General features: G+C 45.4%; 1 protein-coding gene across 1 annotated transcript in view; it reads left to right on the top strand.

The window, feature by feature from the left end:
* setbp1 (SET binding protein 1) overlaps positions 1–19,234 on the top strand; it is a 34,077-nt gene extending 14,843 nt beyond the window's left edge. The window contains exons 3-7 of the mRNA XM_035640684.2: positions 6,413–6,834; positions 7,282–9,228; positions 9,331–9,538; positions 9,635–10,697; positions 14,363–19,234. Of these exons, the coding sequence (XP_035496577.1) occupies positions 6,413–6,834; positions 7,282–9,228; positions 9,331–9,538; positions 9,635–10,697; positions 14,363–14,868 (4,146 nt within the window). The 3' untranslated portion in view covers positions 14,869–19,234. The remainder of the gene's footprint in view (positions 1–6,412; positions 6,835–7,281; positions 9,229–9,330; positions 9,539–9,634; positions 10,698–14,362) is intronic.
* The last annotated feature ends 1,878 nt before the right edge of the window (positions 19,235–21,112 follow it).

The raw sequence follows: 21,112 nt of genomic DNA, 5'->3' as shown, positions 1-21,112 counted from the left end.
GTAGACTAAGAAATGGAAACATTTAAACTTGAAGTGCAGACACACACTAGTCATTCTTCAAGACAGTAATTGTAGTAATAACTTTCTGGAATACAATTTTCTTTTTTATTATTGATTAATATATTGATTAGGATAAAATAATTACAATTCTATAAAATGTCATAAACTTGTCTGTTTGATTATTTAAAGCCCCATCACAATTTGTGATTCTGACACAGCTACACAGCTTCTGTCATCAATATTCCTGTTGGTTTTGGACCCTCCTTCTAGAGATCATGGAGTCCAATGAAGTAGAAATGTAATGTTCAGTGTAACAGAACATCACATGTCTTAATTACTGGCTCTTTTATCTCTCACATGGTGATACAGAAACACTTCTCAATGTTTATTGCCTCAATAACTAGACAAAGATGCATTAGAGTGCATTATTCTTGAATAACTAATGAGCGAGTGAGGCTGCGCTGCTACAGGCCACTGTTTGTCAGAGAGGAAGTGTTTAATCTCAGCACAGCTTCTGTCTTGAATTACCCATCATTCCACACAGGAAGTCATCCCTTAGGATTTAGAGCAGCTCATTGGCTGTTAATTGTTTCCTGTTGTACAGAAGTGGTGCGATTGGGTCATATGCACAGTACAGCGAACTACGCGTTCCTTTGGTTTTGTGCTGTGTGTTGTGCATGTGTATGTGTTTTGTTGTGTAATTTACCCCCCCCCCCCCCACACACACACACAATTATATGCATTGATTAAACAGCATCTTGTCTATTATTGAAGCCCTTCAACCTGTGACTGACTTATTCTTGTGCGTTCAGACAATGTGTGTGTTTGTTGGGTAACAATTCTTATACATCGTTTGATTTAGATCTTGATTTTTGAGCCACTGTTTGGTGCATAACCTCTTTTTCTTTTTTTCCAATCTCCCTGTTCTCATTTATCTTGAGCCCTTAAACTATAGCCTAAAATTTACCGCAGGCGCTGACCACTCAATCATGATTGGACCAAATATTCACATGACACATGCAGTGTGTAATATTTACAAAATATACAGCAATAGATTGCCAATGTTATAGTGTTGATTGTGAAATGACAAATTAGTTTTGTGACTTTCGCACAACAGACTACACCTGCATTGGTGGCAGAGATATGAAACTGTGAACGCTTGTATAACGATTTCGGTTTCAGAATCGTTACTCCCCTAGTGTGTGTGTGTGTGTGTGTGTGTGTGTGTGTGTGTGTGTGTGTGTGTGTGTGTGTGTGTGTGTGTGTGTGTGTGTGTGTGTGTGTGTGTGTGTGTGTGTGTGTGTGTGTGTGTGTGTGTGTGTGTGTGTGTGTGTGTGTGTGTGGCCACTCTCTATGCTGGTGTACATTTTCTTTGTGCTGAGCATGGGAGCTGACTGAAAGGCATAATGCCGTCACTGGAGGTTCAGCTGCATCCATGAAAGTAACAATTGGTGCATAATGACTGTAATAATCACGATGAAAAAAGCTCTTCTAATGTGGTTCGTGGTGCTTTTCACCAGCAGGCAGCACACACGTATGCCTGCGCACACACCATTAATGCTAATAGCGGGGATTAGATGTATACTTTGTGTGGCATGTAAATATGTCTGTCATTACTGAGCGGGCGAAAACCTCCAGTTGTGCCGTAATGACATGCTTCGGCGGCTCAGCCAATCAAAGGCTTTTGTTCAGATTGAGTCATCTACATCTGAGCACGTCTGAAGTGTGACAAGGACAGTCTTGGTTGTCTCGCTGCTATCTTTAGGAGCACTCACATTAGAAGGATTTTTTATTTGAAATCTACTGGTGTGCATTCAATCCGGCTTCTGCTGTACAGTTAACTAAAGGACAAATGTGCTGTAGATAAAATTCTGGATCAAGCTCAGCAGGAAGGGCACATAGAGAAAAATCAAGCCCTGTTTGCTTAACTGTGGCTGTAGGATGAACGCATAGTTTTGGAATTGCAGCATTAGTCCAAGAGTTGAAGTTTTGAATTGAGCCCAATTTCCAAACTTTCCCACCCAGCTTTCCCAGAAGATGCTTTGGCTGGCACAGATGCCATCAGATCTGCGATAGTAAAGCGCTGGCAAAGGAAGCACATGCTGAGTGAAAACAGACACGCACACACACGCATACACACAATTTTAGGCAGCAGGCTTGATCCCAGGGATCCACAAACTGTCCCACCTTGACACCCCCTCCTTTTTTCCTCCCCTTTCTCCTCCCTCTTTTCTCTCCCCTGCTGTGGGTCTCCTCAGGCGCATGAATGGAAGTCTTTATTCCCGGGAGAACTGGTGGGAAGAACGAGAGAGCGAGAAACAGGGATGAGGGGGGTGGCAGGGAGGACGGGGACGGGGGGGGGGGGGGGGGACGGGGGGACGGGGGGTTGTGCTGTGAGAGTGGCTGCAAGATCAACACATTGCCACAGCTCCTCTTTTCTCTTCCACCGCTTTTCCCTCCTTTTCTCTGTATAGCCCCCCCCCCCTTAAGTGCAGTGGACACAAAGCTGTGTTAGTATTCATGGTGTTTGTTTGCAGAGGAACTCTGTGTGTGTGTGTGTGTGTGTGTGTGTGTGTGTGTGTGTGTGTGTGTGTGAGCAGAGCTGTCAGAAACACAGATCACAGAGAAGAAGCAGGGCTCTGAATGGAGCTGGAGAGAAGCGGGCAGGGGGAGGGAAAGGGGAGGTGGTGGTAGTTCCCACAGGGGGAGAATGGTCAGCTCCAGAAGAGAAAAAAAGAAGAAGAAAAGGAGAGATGAGATTTGGGTTGGGGGGGGGGAGGCAGTGTACGAAGCCAAGGGGGCAGAGGGAGACAGCGTGGTGTCAAAGCCAAGGAGAGTGCGTGAGTGAGAGGATCATATCAATCATAACGTTTCAGAGGGAACTAGTTGTAAACGGGTCCAGGAACCTCTCTTCTTGTTTTTCTGCTGGTCCTCTTCTTCTCTCCCTCACTGCTGCTCTCATTCTTTCAGAAACACCCCCCTACCCCTCCACCCCTACCCCTTCTGTCTATGTGCCTCTCTCGCTCCCTCTCTCGCTCGCTCACTCTCTCTCTCTCTCTCCCTTTCTCTTTGTGTGTCTGTCTGGACAGCTGCCCAGTTCCATACACAGGGAAAAATGAAACACTCTAACCACCGGGCGTGCAGCCAAATAAAAGGCTGCGAAAAACTATTTGAAGGGCAGCGTGTGTGTGTGTGTGTGTGTGTGTGTGTGTGTGTGTGTGTGTGTGTGTGTGTGTGTGTGTGTGTGTGTGTGTGTGTGTGTGTGTGTGTGTGTGTGTGTGTGTGTGTGTGTGTGTGTGTGTGTGTGTGTGTGTGTGTGTGTGTGTGTGTGTGTGTGTGTGTGTGTGTGTGTGTGTGTGTTTGCCGGTGTGCGTGTGTATACGTGTACTGGGTTGTGAGATTTGGGTGTGCCTGTTTAGGGTGTTCTTTCCCAGTATAATGGTGCAGCCAGGGCGCTCTGTGCATGTGTACAGTATGTGGGTGTGAGGGAGAAGTTCCACTCTGAGGTTCAGTTTGTTCAACAGTGGAAAAAACGAAAGGCTGCAGGAGTGGAAAAGGCCAGGATGGGCCATCACATTCTCCATCAAATCTAGATTTAGAACACCCTGCTGAGTGTTACATTCAGACATGCACACAGTAAACAGTAAACATGTGCGGACTCATTCGCCAAGTGCCTTTCAGTTGGGTGATTGTAGCACTTAGTCACATATTATCCATGACCTCCTCCGTTGCGCTCTGACCTTATCTGATGGTTACATCACCAGTGGAAAGGAATGTGCAGCTCCATGTATGTCTGAGTTCGGGTGCTGAAGAGCCTTCTGTGTAACTGACTCAGACAAGTTACATTTTGTTACAGTGCTGGCCCAGAGGACGGCATCCATGAGATGGTTGTTGACCTAGCTGTGCAGTACGACCCCTAAAGCCCCCTGAACACAAACCTGAGAGCATTCAGGGAGGGAGAGTGCACCAGATGGGTTGTGGACTAAACCTGCTTTGGGATTGTTTTGTGCTGGCCTTTCTCCTTATGTATCTTCATTCTGAGGGGAGTTGGAGAGGAAGCACAGGGTAGAAAAGGTTGAAGCTTGTGCTTGTGGGTTGCTCCAGGGTCAGAGTCCATGCAAATGCTGATCTCCTGACCACTGCCCCCTGCTGCAGGCCAGCAGTAGCACAGGGGGATGACAGCATACATGGCACCCCATGACAAGAACACAGGGCAGTGTACATACAGCAGAGAAATGAATACAGCAATATTTTTCTCTGGCATTGGTGCAGCTGTGTAGACGTGTATGAGTGTACAGTTTTACAGTACATGATGAGGACAACAGGACCTTGAATACTGTATACTGTGCACAGTATATGTTGACATGTTGTGTAATGAGTGAATAAGGTTGACCCTGTCTGGAAAAGGCAAGGAGAATACCATGCCGACTACAACAACATTAAAACAACTTGCCTTTTTTTTCAACTGGTAACTGGTTTTAATATTGTGGCTGATTGCTGGATATTTGTTTGTGTGAGTGGCAGACAGTGAGTGTATTTTCCCTGGAATGTGAGAGCACAGATGAGGGGAGAGGGAGGTAGAAGGGAGGAAACTAAGAACAAAAAGCTGAACTGGTGCCAATAACCCAACCTCAACCGCAAAGGGTTTTGGGGGGGGGGGGGGGGGGGGGGGGGGCTATCTCTATTTTTCTCCTATCAAAGGTGTCCTTGCCTCCTCTCTTTATTATCTCTCTGTGGTCTTTTAGTGGTTAGTGGGTGGGATACATTGTGTGTGTGTGTGTGTGCGTGCGTGCGTGCGTGTGCGCGCACCTCTCTCTAACCACCTCTATCTACCTGTCTTTAACCTGAAACAGCAGGTATTCTGGGACAGGTTAAATGAGAAAGCATATGTGTATCAGGTTTCTGTCATCTTATCCCTCTGTGGACTCACGTCTTTTCTTCTCCAGTGTCACAACGTGAGCACGCACACACACACACACAAACACACGCATGCATACATCTCAAAGCCGACTGGATAGCGCGTTTCAAAGATAGATGAGAATGTGAATGTGTGTATAAGGCATTGTTTATCTTTTACGCTGCTCAGTGTTTGTGTGTTTCATCCATGTGTATGTTGTCTTACTCCGCATTCATGTGTGTTTTTTGCGCTTATGAGTGTGCGCAGTATGCGTCAGGCGGATAAATGGCTTCTGCAGCCAGTGTGGAAGTACAAAATGAACATCACTCCCTGGCCACTGATGGGACAGCAGAAAGAGAAAGAAGCAGAAAACGTTGGGTAGCGATAGAGGGATAGAGCAGATTGAAAGTGGATAAAGAAGTGAAACAGGAAATTGGCAGGGTAAACAGTAAAAGAGATGAAGTACTTGTTCTTGCATATCTGTACCCTGTGATAAGAACCACATACTATAGTGTACAATACTGTGTGTATGCAATTGTGTGTGTATGTGTATCTGCAAAGACCAGAAGCTAATTAACTGGCAAGGTGCTGATGCATCCAGACTGAAATTGATTGCCCGACAGTGTTCATACATTAGCATTTTGTGTTATTATGTGTGAAGGCAAGATTTTGTAATGCTTTTGAAATGTGTGCATCTACTGAATGAGTGTGTGTGCTTGCATTCCTGTGTGTACATGCTGAGAGGCGAGCCTGTGGTTAGGTTACATCTCCCTGCAGCGCAGCAGAACAGTGTCTTGTTGCGTCATACTGAGTCTGTTAATAACAGGCTAAACCACAAAGGCCATCCGCTGCTCTTTTTTGCCATCTTCCAGCAGTACAGTGATTAAGCAGCAGTGATGCGTTCAGCAGGGTTGTGTTCTTTATCAAGCTTGTGCATTTTCACTTTTTAAATGGTCAAATGTAAACCGGGTACTGAGTGAAGGTTGTCTTGGAATTTCTCGGAGAAATGTAGATAAATAGTTTTTTGGTTTTCAGGGACATATATTGTGTACAATATGAGCGTGTTAAGTGTGTGCGACTGAGCTAGGCCAAAGTGTTAAATACTGTGCGTACTCATACACCCCCGACTCCATCCCCCCAGCTCTCACAGCATGCAACATCCTTGCCACAGGAATTTAATTGCTCTGTAAACAAGCCTTTTGTTTTGTTGCATACTGTTTGCTCATGCACACAAGATGTATTAAAAGCTTCAGTCCTGCTGTGAAAAGAGAAGAATGTCATATCAGAGGAGAAAAAAAATCAGAAAACTGCATGCAGAACTGGTTGCAATGTTGCGCATCTATTATATCTGTGAAGATAGACATGGATAAGATATTATGCAGACAGTAAATGGAGTAGTCATACTTTTATGACTCCATTAACATATCATTGATCTATCCATACAGCTATATAAAGCTTGTGAGTGTGGAGTATGTGCAGTAACCAATCCTCTTCTCTATTTTCTGTTGTCTCCAGACATACGAGCGCCAGTTCAGAATGCCTGAGCAGAGAGAGGGAGGCCTGCTGCAACTACTAGGGGATCACACTCCGCCCAAACACCAGCATCGCAGCTCCCTCCTTCCAGCACACACACTCATGCACACACAGCAATCACAGCACGCCCTCACGCAACAATTCCAGCACACTCATGCACACCAACACCAAATCAATCCGGACTGGATCACGTCTACAGCACCTTCTGTGTCCCCGGCGAATCCTGCAGATTCTGAGCCATCCAGAGAGCTTTCAGGAGCCAGTAGGAGCACTTTGCTCGACCCCGCCCAACCTTTCCTGCGAGCAGCGTCACAAAGCCCCTCACCTCAGAGATCCCTGACTCCGGACCTGCAGTTGCCCGTGGTTACAGATGCCAGTATTCTCAACCTGACCTCTCTCAGCAGGTGAGGTTTATTTACCTGTGTAGTGGATTTCATCTCAAGGCAAACAAGACTGCTAGACAAAAATACTATACGCCATGCAAAGCTGATGAGGGAAAGTCGATAGTGTATCGCAATATTAAACGATTTTATTAATGTTTTCCCCTTTTTTTATGACACAAATTTTCAACAGTACTGAAAATCTCATAACTGTTAATAAAGTGCAATTTATTTTGTGGAATATCTGAATGTATAACACAATATTCAAAATAGAATTTAATTAGGACTCGACTGTCATAATAACGTCATATCATGAGAGTCCTCTGGTGATACCCAGCCCTATGTATGGCAACACACAAAAAATAGCAAATAAGAAATGTTCATACTGGTTTTGGTTATGGTGAAATACAAAACACTCTTTCTCTCCTTTCACTCCACTCATCTTAATGTTTTCTCTGTGTACATCTCCAGGGGGAGGGGTTTGCAAGAGGTCAGCGAACAGCTCTTTGGAAACATAAAGAGGAAGTACGGCAGGAAAGACTCCCAGAGGATGCTCTGTAACCCCCACAGCGCTGATTCACCGTGGGGAAGACAGACAGAGAAAGGATCGGAGTGCCCAAACAATTCAGACGAGAGGCAGAGGTACAGGAAAGAGGAGACAGTTGAGCGGTTCCATGAAGACAGAGAGGAAAGGAGAAAAGAGGACAGAGAGAGAGCAATTGCTGGGAGGAAAGGAGATGAAGAAGACAGAGGGATGCACATGCTGACCGAAGAAGTGAAGGGAAGAAAGAGACGGAGGAGGCCTTCTTTTGACCAGTCATTTTCTGTAGAGGAGCAATCACAGCAACGGCAAGACTCTGACAATACAGAAAAGCACCAGCCTGGCCCGCCCGAACCTAAAGTAGCACATAAAATGGAGTCTCACAAAAATGATTGTCGTCTCACAAGTCAGGCTGATGTCTGTGCAGAGAGGATAGAAAAAGCTGAGAGAGCAGATAAAGGCGATAAAAGAGAAAAAGGAGAGAGGGCAGACAGGGCAGAAAGAGGAGACGCAGTTACAAGCAGACCTGACCCAGAGTCAACTTTCAGTGTAAACAGAATGAAAAAGAACCCCGTGGGTCGTCCTAGAATCAGCACAGACACCCTTAAACACAGAGAATCTACTCACAATCTTATCCACAAACCCAGTCTTAACATAAACCCCAGACTCCCTAGCCCAAATCCCAGTCCCAGTCCCAGGGGAAGCATCAGCCCTAGCCCAAGCCCTAAATCCAGAGCTAACATTAGCCCCAGTCTCAGCCCTAGACCCAGGTTGGCCCTTAGTCCTAGCCCCAGTCGCAGCACAGGCTCCACGGCCAGTTCCAGACCAACCAAGGCCAAGGACAGGTGGTCCTACCTGAAAGCTAAAAGCCATGCCAGCCTCACGTCACCCCAGAGAGACAACCGGGGTAGCCTGTTGACCCTAACCGACCCTCCTTCAGCCTTTCCCATCACCCCCTCCAGCCCCCTTTACGCCAACACTGACAGCCTGACCGTCCACGCACCCATAAAGAGGAAACGAGGACGCCCCAAGAAACAGCCACTCTTAACAGTGGAGACCATCCACGAGGGCACCTCTACGTCTCCTCCAAGCCCTCTGGCACAGGAAACATCAGCAGGGCTAAATAGTAGGAAGAAGACACACACACTGAACACATTAGTGCAAATGGCATCCACGACCACCAGTGCCAATTCTAACAATCTGAAACTAAAGCGTGGTAGGGGCCACTCCAGGCCGGTGAATAAGATGAAGCTTGGGAAAATGCAGAGCATCCTGAATGAGATCCTTTCTGTTTCCAGTCAGAATGGCAGTCTGCCTCTGAAGTCATCTTCCGCCCCTGTCACCTCAGCAATGAGTGCCATGGCATCCACCATTGAGGCTCGGCTCGGAAAACAGATAAATGTTAGCAAGAGAGGAACAATCTACATTGGTAAGAAGAGAGGGCGGAAACCTAGAGCAGAAACCCAAGGCTCCAACCTCAACAAAACCACTAGGGACAAGCACCCCCTGTCTGTCTCCACAGCCAGTCTCTATGAGAGCCCTGTAGTGCCTTCGACCACCTTGTCTCCCAGCCCCAGTGCTCTATCCATAAGAGCCAGCCACTCTGATACCACTATGCCCAGTTTGCAGCCCATCTCAGCCCTGCCCTCAAAGCCGGCAATCAGGGGCTTCCTTTCTGGAGGGTGGAAGCTGTCGCCTCCACGCCTTCTGGCAAATTCACCCTCCCACCTGTCAGAGGTGGCATCAGTGAAGGAGGTGACCCTGTCCCCCATCAGTGAGTCCCATAGCGAGGAAACTATTCCCAGTGACAGTGGGATAGGGACCGATAACAACAGCACCTCAGATCAAACTGAGAAGGGTCCTAACTCTCGACGCAGGTGCAGTACTGCCACAACACTTATTTACCTTTCCTGACATGTATTTAAGAAGATGATGGTTTTAAATGTGATTTTATGTTTTCTTCTGTTGTGTTAATACAGGTACTCATTTGATCTGTGTGGGTTTGAGGCTGTGGAGGCAGCAGCTCTGGAGGCATCCAACAGGGGCAGCAGAACACGCTGTGAACGACAGGTAACTGCTGTTGACAGCTTCCTGTCACAGCAGGAAAAAAAGCAAAAACATCATCGGCGGAAGAGGAAGTGCGTACAGAGCCGGGATCATCTTCACTTTCTCTCTGAACTTGAGGAGGTTAGAAAGAACAATACATTCTCTGTGTACTGTTTGACCATCATGTGCAAGTGGTGTATTGGTCTAAATGTTTTCCTCTCTTCAACCTCCCTCTAGGTTGTGGTAAAGCTCCAGCAGCTACGAGTGTCTCACAGACGATACGCCTGCTTCCCCCAGCACCCCTACCCCTCCATCTTTCGCCTCAACTTCCATCATTACTACCCAGTTACCTATGATTCCTACTCCTGTGACTCCAGCTCGTACCTCCGCAGGAGTGCTGAACTGAAGGCTAAGAGGAGACGCGGCCGTCCAGCCAAAGCCAGCGAGCCAATCACATCGAAACTGCCTTTTGTTCAAGGATATAGTTATCCGCTGGCAGGGGCAAATTTCTATGCAGCACCGTATGCGATGCCTTACGCACCTCCTCTAAGTCTTGGCTACTTTCCCCCTGCTCCCCAATTTTACCTGCCCCACCACTCGCTAGGACCTGCACCTCCTTCTCCCTTCATGAGGCCTGCTGTCCCCCCTCCCAAGGCTTTTCACTCCAGTGGACACTCCAAGCTCCAGGCAGGGGCCAAGCTTCGCAGCACTAGTGGCCCACTCCAGGGGCCCTCCGTAAGAGGAGAGGGCCTTGGCTCCCTGGGCAGTGGCAGTGCAGGTGGTCTTGCAGGGGTTCGCCTCCATAAGAGGAAGCACAAGCACAAGCATAAGCACAAAGATGAACCCCTCCTTTCACCGCGAGACCGGCAGGAGCTGGGTGGGCTCTTCAGTGGAGCGAAGACCACTGCACGTCTCAGCATGTTGAGTGACAGGAGGGACTTGTCCAGTCAGGGCTCTTCCAAGCTTCTGGAGAAGCAGAGGGGCATTGGTAGAGGCTCAAGCCTGGGATCCAGCTTAGGGATGTTTGAGTCAGACCAGCTGTCCACACACTCTCTTGCTGACAGCCAATTACACTCCCGTCAGACTGGACAGCCTATAAACAGCTTCATGAGCAGCTACAGTAGCCAATCGCAACGATCAGAGTTAGCCTCTGATCTCTTTCTGGGGTCACGGGAGGACGAGTGTGGGAGGAGCAGAAAGACGAGGCTCGCTGTGTTTGGAGATCAGGGCTTAATGTCATTCCAAACTGCCAGGCAGGAGCCAGGACAGATGAACAAGTGCTCCAGTCCCTCCCTCACTGGTAAGAACTTCTAACATCAGGATTACCTGTTCAGTTTTTAAACTTCACTATGTATTTTCAAGGGATTGTGCTGCTCTTTTTCCGCGATCACAGGAGCGTTTTTTTCTTTTGTCAGTGGCAGCATGGTAAAATGCATCGCTCACTTTGATGACGTGTTGGAGGTTTGAGGTTAGCCCAAACTGCAATGAGCACCTATTGCTCTTGTACTCATCTAACCACTTCACTTATGACTAGACATCCTGTAGCTACCAAACATTAAAAGCCATATATGGTTCACCTACATAAAGCAAATGACGTGAAGCATCAGCAGGAAGTGTTCAGCTAATATTAACAGCACTGGACCTCATCACAGATCCAAATGAGAGGCAAAGGAGAGCAAATTGTAAAACAGCAAGAATCTTCTGTTCGAGACAACAGGAACAGAAATGTATTCGTGAAACAAAACTGCACCTAACAGTGACTTTCCCTGCACACAGGAGATTAAAAAAAGGTCATGTTTTAAAAATGTGGCATCATTTGCATCACTTGCATGACCACAGATGAAGCCTCGGATTTTTTCATGAAGTTGAGGTAGCTTGGATAAGGGTTGCTGCGTGTTCCATCATAGCATGCAGCGCTGGATGTGCATGTTGTGCAGTAAGGCACAAGGGTCTACACTGCAGTTTATGCATCAACCACCAACACATGCATGGCGTTACAAGCCAGGTGTGTATAACCTCAACCTGCCAAGGTTGCAGAACTGAATAAGTAGCAGGAGCATGTATGTAGTTCCATTGTCCAATATATAAATGCTGCCCTCCGGTGATAATGGGCTTGTTATTTGCTGGGGTAGAGTTTTAATCACATTATTAGTCAGCATTAACAGACCTTAGAGTACAGTAGACTGCAGGATGGTCATCAAAGTGATTCCTATTTAGGAATATGCTATGTACAACATTACTAGGACTTAAACCTGACAAAGGGACAGCGTAGATCCAAAGTCTCTCTACCAAACTAATGTGTAATTTGGTACATTCTGTATTCTGCTGTCTTTGAGCACATCTGGCTGGGGATAGAGAGAACGTAATGCATGGATGGAGACGACTATAATTCACCAATCTCTCCCTCCTCCCCTCCCTACCTCCCTCCCTTCCTCCTCTCCTGCCAATGCCTTTGCCAGAGATATATTATTCACACAGTGTGATTTATTTTCTACAGACATGCCATAAAAGGCCCTTGCCTGTGTTAAAAGAGCTGGCTGGCAGCCAGAGGTTTAATGACTGGGGCCTAGTCCAGTGGCGGGGAGGAGAAGCCAGGGGCTCCGTTAGAATACACCCCCCCACCCCCACCCCAGGGGATCCAGGAGGGATGACTCATATACACACTACCACCCCCCACCCCTACACCCCGACCCTACTCACACCTCTGCCTTCTTCGTTACCCCTTCAGTTTTGTTATACCTTGTCTACCTTCAATGTCCTTCCCTTTTCCCCTTGTGCTGCTTCTGCAGTTTTTGCCCTTGCTTTTACTCCTTTCCTTTCGCTCTCTCTAACATTCACCACATCCACATGCAGACTTTCCCTTGTTTCTTTGCCTCTTCCTCCCCTTCCCCCTTCTATCTCTTTTTTCCTTCTTCCAATTCTCTTTCTGCCTTTTCCCCCGTCTCCCCTCCCCCTCATTTCCCCATTACCCTCTCTTTTCCCCATTCCCTCTGCCCCTCCTCTAGCATGACTTACTGCTTCACTTCACAGCTTTAGCCCAATTAAAACATAGGCGCGTGTACATACGCATGCATGCCACACAACCCTACATGTATATGCATTCATATGCCGGCATAGACCCACTCTTATACACACAAGGTACACACGCACACAGATCCCCATCCATAAACTGACCTTGTGTGTGTGTGTGTGTGTGTGTGTGTGTGTGTGTGTGTGTATCACATGTCAAATGACACAAGAATTGTTCAAACACATGCATGCACTTCATGCAGAGAAACACTCCCACTAAAAAATATACATTAAGGGTCACTTCATCCTGTCTGGAACGTGGCATCGGCCTCTGCAATGGCACTGGATAAGTGGGCATGTATCTGTGTGTTGTAGTGACTTCCCATTCCCCAGAGAAACAGGTCCTCAGTGCTATACAGCCCGTCACACCGTTGAAGGTCACCGGTTTTATGTTCCGTGTATGCAGCTCATAAATTTCTGCTACTTTGTAGTGCGTGTGTGCGTGCGTGTGAGAGAGAGAGCGCTGAGTGTGTGCACACTTCTGTGAAGCTCATAAACTACTGCTACTTAGTGCTTTCTGCATTAGACTAATTTGATTGTCTGCCGTGAACACTTGAGCAAAAATAGAGAAGATGTTCCTCTAGCAAACACCTCACCGTGGCGCTTATACTCAAACACTTAAAGATTACAATTTAGCTTCTTTAGATGCTGAAAAAAAATTGTATGACAGTATCATATATATTTATATATATATATATATTCTGTATCTGCTTGTTGCAACACTTTACTGAAACCTTATGACACTTAAGTACACAGGAGTAATATATCCGAGCCCATTCATATCTTCATATCATGCTTTATATTCTCAGTGTCTCGTGCATCAATTTCTACACATTTGCCTGCAGTCCAGCCCACAAGCATGTTTGGTGTATCAAATCCAGAGCTGTTTTGGTTTAACACAGTCATCGATGTGTTAGAGCACTGCAGAAAACTGCTACACTGCATCGGCAGGATTCTGGAGGAAAAGGAGAAAACAAGATGGTTTGGGAACTCAGGAATAGGAGTAAAAGCTCAAGAAAAAAAAAGAGACCGAGCATGTTGTATGCATTTCGCTCAGGGACTGGTGGCTGATTGTGCTTTTCCTCCATTTTGGCTGTGGCTCAGTCTGAGCCCTGGGAACAGTGCCCAGACAGAGAAGAGGGGGGGGGGGGGGGCACAAAAGGAATGACAGAGACGGACCAAGACCAGGAAGAGGTTTCTGAAATAGAGAAGGAAATGAAATGGTGCAGTGTTACCAGTTTAATTGGAAATTAGAGAGCAGCATACTGCCACCCATAAAGAGTAGAGAGGAAAAGAGAATGAGAGTGATGAGGAAAGAGGGGGAAAAATGATAGAACAGCGTGTAAAGGGCACACTGCCCGGTTCACCAGTGTGAAGGAAACAATATGGCTCCAGTTTCTTTTGCTCAGCCATTCTGAACTGCCAAATTCATTATTTGTCCATGTGGACATGTGGCGTGTGGATGTATGCATATGTGTGTTTTTGTATATGTGTGTGTGCGTGTGTATTTGGGGTTTTGGCAGGCTGTGCTCCAGATGCACAAGGTTGTTATTGTGCGGCGACATATTAAACGGTTAAAGGAGACATTTCTGTGGGTTTCCTGCGAGCAGAATGGGATCTCCTCCTCTCCCCTCTGCTTTCTAGTAGACAATTACAGGATAGGATCTGTTCTCCTGGCTCAGCTGGGCTTTGAAAGGCTTACATGAATATGTCAAAATTAGCAGGAAGCTCTTGAAGCAAAAAAAAAAGAAGAAATATTTCAATGAGCTAAATTGGCATGGTGTCTTTCCCTGCTTTTCCAAGGCTGACACACTTCGCTTGAAAACTCCTTTCTCTTTAGAGACTCTTCATGTTGCTCTGCCATTTATTTACCTTGTGATGTCTTTCCTCTCTCAGGTGTTCCCAACAAACGGAGGTATAAACGTCGCGAGGTGGAACAGATCCAGAAGGATGTCAGGAGAATGCATTCTTTGAACTTTGAGCATGTGCAGAAGATCCTCCGTGCCAAGCGCTTGCAGCGACAAGCTAAAACAGGAAATAATGTCGTCAAAAGACGGCCTGGGCGGCCCCGAAAACAACCCCTGGTGGAATCTGAGCCGACCAGAAGGAGGGAGGAAGATCGTGCTGATGGTCGGATTTTGGACATGATGGTCAGTAGGAGAGGTGATGGAAGGACTCTGGGGATGCCTGTCCTGGAGAGGTGTGATGACTTGCCAGGTAGGCAGGGCCTCAGGCCAAACCTGACTCCCGAGCCTCTCGAGTTCTCCAACCACGATTCCATCTCTGCAACGATCGAGACAGTGGTGCATCAAGCGCGGTCAGTGGCTCCGCTGGCCAGAGGGGCGAAACGCAGAGGCAGGGGCCACAGCAGGGATGAACTATGGGCTCCGTCCAGTCAGTAGACCTGCAGGAAAGAGCAACTCCGTAACTGACCGGAGAGCAGTTAGCGGAGTCAGCCTATCAGATGCAGTGCCCTTAATTGTGGAACTCCTCTGTGCACTTTGACTCGTTTCTCCTCTCGGGTTCGGTGAGAGAACTAGAGTGGGTCAGTGGAGAAGCAGGAGGAGGGAACACTTCCAGTGCCATCCGTCTGTTCGCTAAACCCACCGGAAGATGAGCCTTTCAAGGATTCATTGGACCTTCATTTACAATGGCACTATATGGTACTATGGTACACTATTTGATACTGAATCTGATGCTATACAAGTGTGTGGTACTTACAATAGTGTAGGATATTATGTGATTCTCTATGTATCTGATACAGTGACGTGTATGGTACTTTATGATACTGTATCCGAATTGTGGCTTGAGCCATATATTTACCAGCAAGGGGAGGGGAATGGTTGATATAAAACTGTGCAGCTCTGCTTATTTTTGCCTTTCTGAGGAAGCTTGTCAAAGACGTGGAATAATACAGCAGTAATTTAGCCACCTTACCCTATAACATATCCCTGTTTTTGCTCCCACTCGAACCTAGACCCTCTTTGTTTTCGTGCTCTCTCTGAGAAGTAACTAATACTTCCTGGCAGCTCCTCACCCCTGGTCCCCGCCCCTGCTTGACTCTCATCACAATTCTTTCGCCCTGCCTGGTCCCTGCTGCTCAACTCCATCTCCCTTTGTCCTCTCATTTACTCCCAATCATGTTTAGCATCTCCCGTTGCTTGTGCTCCCTCAGCATAGCCCCTGTCTCATTTACTTCTCCCTACCTGCTCAGGCTTGTCCTGGGCAGTGACATAAAGGCAATATGGCGGATGAGACTGTCCCAGACTGTACATAGAAACAAAGTCCACTGTTGCCTGCCTTGTACAATGGGAAACCAGCTCATAGAGATGTACTGGCATACAGTTTATCAAATAGAATTGTTGTACCATAGACAATGGAAGTTGTGTATTGTTTTATAACCAAAAACAGACGTGGGTGCGACTCAAGACAAGTTTGTTTTCAGACAGAACGAACCACATATATTCATTCATACACTCATTATCTTTGTTTATATCCAGGGGGCATTGCGTACAGGAGGAATATCAGGTGTGTTTTTGGTAAACCTTAAAATTGGTTTAATGCACTATGAAAAACCATACACTTGCATCAATCAAATGCAGCACTTACATGCTTGTTCCAGCCTTATGTTTTGGCCTTTGATGGTGTGGATATCCATTCCAGAGAGCATGCATTATTTTAATCAATTTGTATATGCAGGCTTCGCAGCCAAAAGCGTCAAACCCAACCCGGTCTGAAACGTGATTGGACCGTTCAGCAGAAGTGAGCTCTCAGTCAGTGTTTTGAAAAGCGAATCCCAGTCTTTCTACTTAACATTATTTTCAATCCATATCTTTGGAAATATTTTTGGAAAGTAAATCTAGTATTTAGGGTTAGAAACCAAAGTCTCAGTATTCAGTGTAAGGAGGTATTATTTAAAAAAAAAAAATCTAAATCCGAGTTTGACAAACTCTCCACCATGTTGGCACCAATGTAAAGCATTTCTATGTGCACTCTAGAATGTAGCCATCTTGGATTTTTGTGTCAATATGTTAAGCATTTGTTAAACTCTATCTACAGTATCTGTGGCTTTGGGTAGTGGTTGGTATTTTCTCAAATAAGTATTTCAGAATATAAGCAATTTCTTCGGCAACTCTGTTAAAGTTTTGTTTCAGGAGATTTTGTTCCTCCAGTGGGGTGGGGTGGGATTCTCTCTCAGTTTCAGCAGTTCAACTTGTGCCTTATGTTTCTTTCTCTCACCACTTAACATTTGACCCTGAGGAATATCAAGTGGCAAAGACTGCCCCAGAAATTTAACCATTTATACTCATGATTGTGCTTATGACGCATGTGTCTTATTCATCACAACCCTGACACCGCCTGTGTCCCTTCACAGCTTCCATAGTCAGCATCCTCTGTCACCGGACACCAAGTCGCTCTCCCTGCCCCCTTGTAGTTTCCCGAGCGATATCATCATAACAGAACTAGAAGGGCTGGACTTGTGAAGATAATGTGATGTTACTGTTCTGAATGCACATCATGTACTGGCCTACATACTGCTTCACAGCAGTGGTGGAAGCAGAGAGGTCCACTATCACTCCTGTGATACTCTCACGTGGTATTGATTGTACACCTTGTCCCGGATATATAATTGAAGATCACATACTCTGCCCAGCATATAACCAGTTATATACAACATATAACTGGTTATATACTTGGCAGAGGAGGAACAGAGGAGGTTGCCATGGGAACCACATGCTCACATTCATTGTTGTTTGCTATGCATCAGGCCATGCCTGGCAATGACCTTAAGAGGAATTTCTGTTCTGAGTCCACCCTTCGACAAAGAGAAATAAGTGGTCTTATTTACTGAATAAAATTAATTCATGTAACAAGAATTGTGAATAATACCAGTAATAATTTGTAAGTTTGTGCAGAAAGTGACTATCATTTCATGAGAACTATAGTTACTGCAACTCTATGCAGTACAGCCTTAACCAGATGTAAAACTACAGTATTGAAGTGTTTGTTGTAAATAGTGTTAGTATGTCCATCCTGCATGGATACCGGTTGGGCTCGGCTATGCTGGGTCTGTCTCCTAAAACCACAGTAGACCTTCTTTCTCTATTAAGACTGCTCGAGACCCAAGAAAACATCCTGGAATGATTTTCCTATTCAACAAATTCTGCTGTACAGTGAAATTCTTTCTTCCAGTCCGTTAAATTACACAGAATGCTGGAATAATTTTCCCCATCACACCGTTAAACAATTTTTGCAGGATACAAACCCAGCCGTAGTGCAGTCGACCAAAAATAGGAATCCCCGCTGACTTGCAGCTATTTTGCCTGCGGCCAGTTGGGGTATTGCAGTAACATGAAGAGCAAGCAAGAGGGTTGTGTGCGGGGGGAGAGTTCTCAGAGGAAACAGCCAAAAATACACTCGTCCTAACGTTAGTGTGCTTAACCTTGCTTTGCCAGATGACTTTCAGTGGGTCTGCAGTCTGTTGTGGTAAAGATGAGGTCTAGCATTGTGGTCCGTGAGGTGTAGAGACTAAACGCTTGGCAGCTTACTCCTCCAAACTGTGGTCAGTCAGTGGTCTCTGATGTAAGAGTTAAAGACTCCAGGTGTTGTCTGTCCTGTCTGTCTCTCCTACCAGCCAATGCTCCGGTGCCTTCTAACACTGACAAGTATTGTCCCAATCCAGAGCTTTCACTCTACACAGAGGCTGCATAGGGAATGTGGCTGTGAATAGGGTTCAAGGTCCCTGTTGTTGTATTGTATTAAGCAGCCAATCTGGACCAATGGCCACAGGAGGCCCCCGAAACACTGATGTAAGGATCTTTTACCTTGTCTTCGGTGCTCGCATCAAGGGCAGTGTACAGTGCTTGCCCTTAAACCAGACCGGTTCCCTACAGCAGCTAGGATGAGATATAACGGCACCTAAATTTTGATCACCCCCGCCCCCCCATTCCCTATGTAGCATGCTGTGATGAGTGTCCTACAAATGGGGTGAGGGGTCAAGTGAGACAGAGCCTCATCAATGTACAGGTAGTCATCCTCACAGCATATGTTACAGTTCTAAGCTATAATGTTGTTCAAAGCTGAAAGTGCAGATGAAGCATTGAGAAAACCAATAAATGTACTTCTTTAGAGCACAAACTGAGCTCTTCTAACAGTGTGGGCATATTTTAGTTTGTATACATAGTGTATTTGAACCTTTTTCTAGAGTGGGTTTCCTTTATTTGCATGCTCAACTTGATTGTATGCATAAATATTTTAGACAAGCCGAAAGTTGAATTTCAATTGAATTTGGAGCAAGACTTGTACATTGTTTGATATGTTTCTTTTTGTAATGAATTTTTTAATTCATGAAGCATTTTTGTACATTGTATGAATATTAAAAACTGCAAATATTTGACATATAGAGTAAATATTAGATGCGCATGCATATGCATATATCCTTCACAGTATGTATGTGTAAATGTACACATATATTTTGTATTTGCATTTGCTGGCATACAGATATATGTCTTAAGCACATATATACATGCAATATATATGTATATCCATGTCCGCTGGCATGCTTTTGGTCATGTTTATCTTCCATGATCTTGTAGGTTCTTTTTATTTTTTTTTATTTTTTTTTATTTCTCTTTCCTCAGAAAGAAAGCTCATTCTTTTGCTACCCTTCTGTTGGCTGGCAGCGTTGAGCACTTATTAAGAAGAACTACAGTTGAAGCTGTTCATGTTATCCATTGTGTGAAATAATAAATGACTTTATTGACAGCTGATGGTGGCACCTGTTTTCTTATTCCCAAGTAAAACTGTCGGATTTAATGCTCTGATCACAAAGAAAAACCACAAAGGAACTGCTTCGTCACATGCCGAGATAAGGCTGATGAGTGATTTTGTGGTAAGACCAAGTTGCGACTTTGTATGTGTGTGTGTGTGTGTGTGTGTGTGTGTGTGTGTGTGTGTGTGTATGAGTGTGTGCAGCGTGCACAGGAGCAAGATGACAGGAGGGCTTGTTGCACTGTTGGTGCCGAATGTCAGATGGTCTCAGTGAATACTACTCCACAATGCGTTTTTTTCTTTTCACACTTAAAAGAGAGGGAATCCTCTGATCAGATTATGCTCCAGCCTCACTCAGTCTCACACACACACACACACACACACACACACACATATACATACAGTACACCCTTTTACTCTCTTGCTTCTTCATTAGCCAGGCATACATCTCTAAATCCTCCCCGCACTAGGCCATCAGTGTCAGTTCTTGGTGGGCTGGGCTGCAGGCTGCTCTGTTATTGGATGGCGCTGAGTGGGAAGTTCCCCACTATTGGCTGCTGCCAACTAGTAAAATTCTTCTGTTACCATGGTTGCAGGGTGAGCTGCCCAAATGTGTCTCAGTGAATCTAGCGGTGCTGATGGAACCGTTGGCACCATCGGTTTTGTGCTGAAAAATAATCCCCCCTCTGATGGAAGTCAGGACTGCAGTGGGGCTGCGCCCAAAATTGCTCTCTACTGATGCCTGTAAATGAGCCCACATGGCCCCACTCCACCTCCTTCACAAGAAAGGCGATGAGATAGATCACCAGGTCTGTGACCACGATGAAACGCCACAGCGAAACACATCCTGCATGAAGGATGTAGTGTTGAGCCAGAGCTGCACTTACAGCGGAAAAACAGAATCATCAATCTCATGTGCAATGTATGGAATTTCTCAGCACTTTCACTGTCATATATATCGTTTCCCCCAAGCTCAACGTACAAAGACTGTACAGAAACATAAACATCATCATTACTAATAGAATAGGTTTACAGCTGGAGTGAACAAACAATCATTCCAGGGATATCATTTAACTCATAAAGGATCTGTGAGAAATGGGATTGTTCATTTATGAATTAATGAAAATACACAATATAAACTACATAATGTTGGGGGGGGGTCCAAAAAAACAGACACTTTTATAACACTTCTATAACACTTTTCATAGAAACAAAAAGGTACAAAATATTCCACCTGGTCAGTAGGTGGAGCCCCCATGCTGGACAAAAAAATGGAAAGGTATGGAAATAGATTACCTTAAACTCTGCAGAACAACAAAACCACTGATTCATCATGGTGATCTAACCACAGTTTAGTAAAATAATGACAACAGTGTTGTGCTCTTTCTTTAACAGCGTGTGATTTACACGTAATGGTCATTATTATTGAACTTTAAGTGGAAATTCTTATGACCACAATGCGTCCATATTCATTTCAATGGACCTTTGATTGCATTTTAGATTGAATAAACATGAAAATCTTTACCAAAGCAAAATGCATATTGTTTATTATGTCTTGTAGTAAGGTAGAACATAATGCATAATAGTGTTCCATTTTCAAATTTCCATTTTTTTGTGGAAAAACATGGTGTCCATCAATGCATTTCTCATCCTCCGCAACATTTTTCACATTCCTGCAAAGTTTTTATGAAACCTTCCAGCCTTAAATAAGTTACAACATTATTTAATCTTATCTACTGTGACATACACATGTGCATGGCAGAAATATTCAAGTGCATAGTTATGCCATATGTTATCATGCGAAACAGACTGTGATGGAAATGTAGTGGTGGAGAAGTGCACTGAGAGAGTGTATGAGGAGGACAGGGCTTATAA

The sequence above is a fragment of the Scophthalmus maximus genome, chromosome 19 (assembly GCF_022379125.1).
Source record: "Scophthalmus maximus strain ysfricsl-2021 chromosome 19, ASM2237912v1, whole genome shotgun sequence".
NCBI classification, from domain to species: domain Eukaryota; kingdom Metazoa; phylum Chordata; class Actinopteri; order Pleuronectiformes; family Scophthalmidae; genus Scophthalmus; species Scophthalmus maximus.
This window is presented reverse-complemented; position numbering and strand designations above follow the sequence as displayed.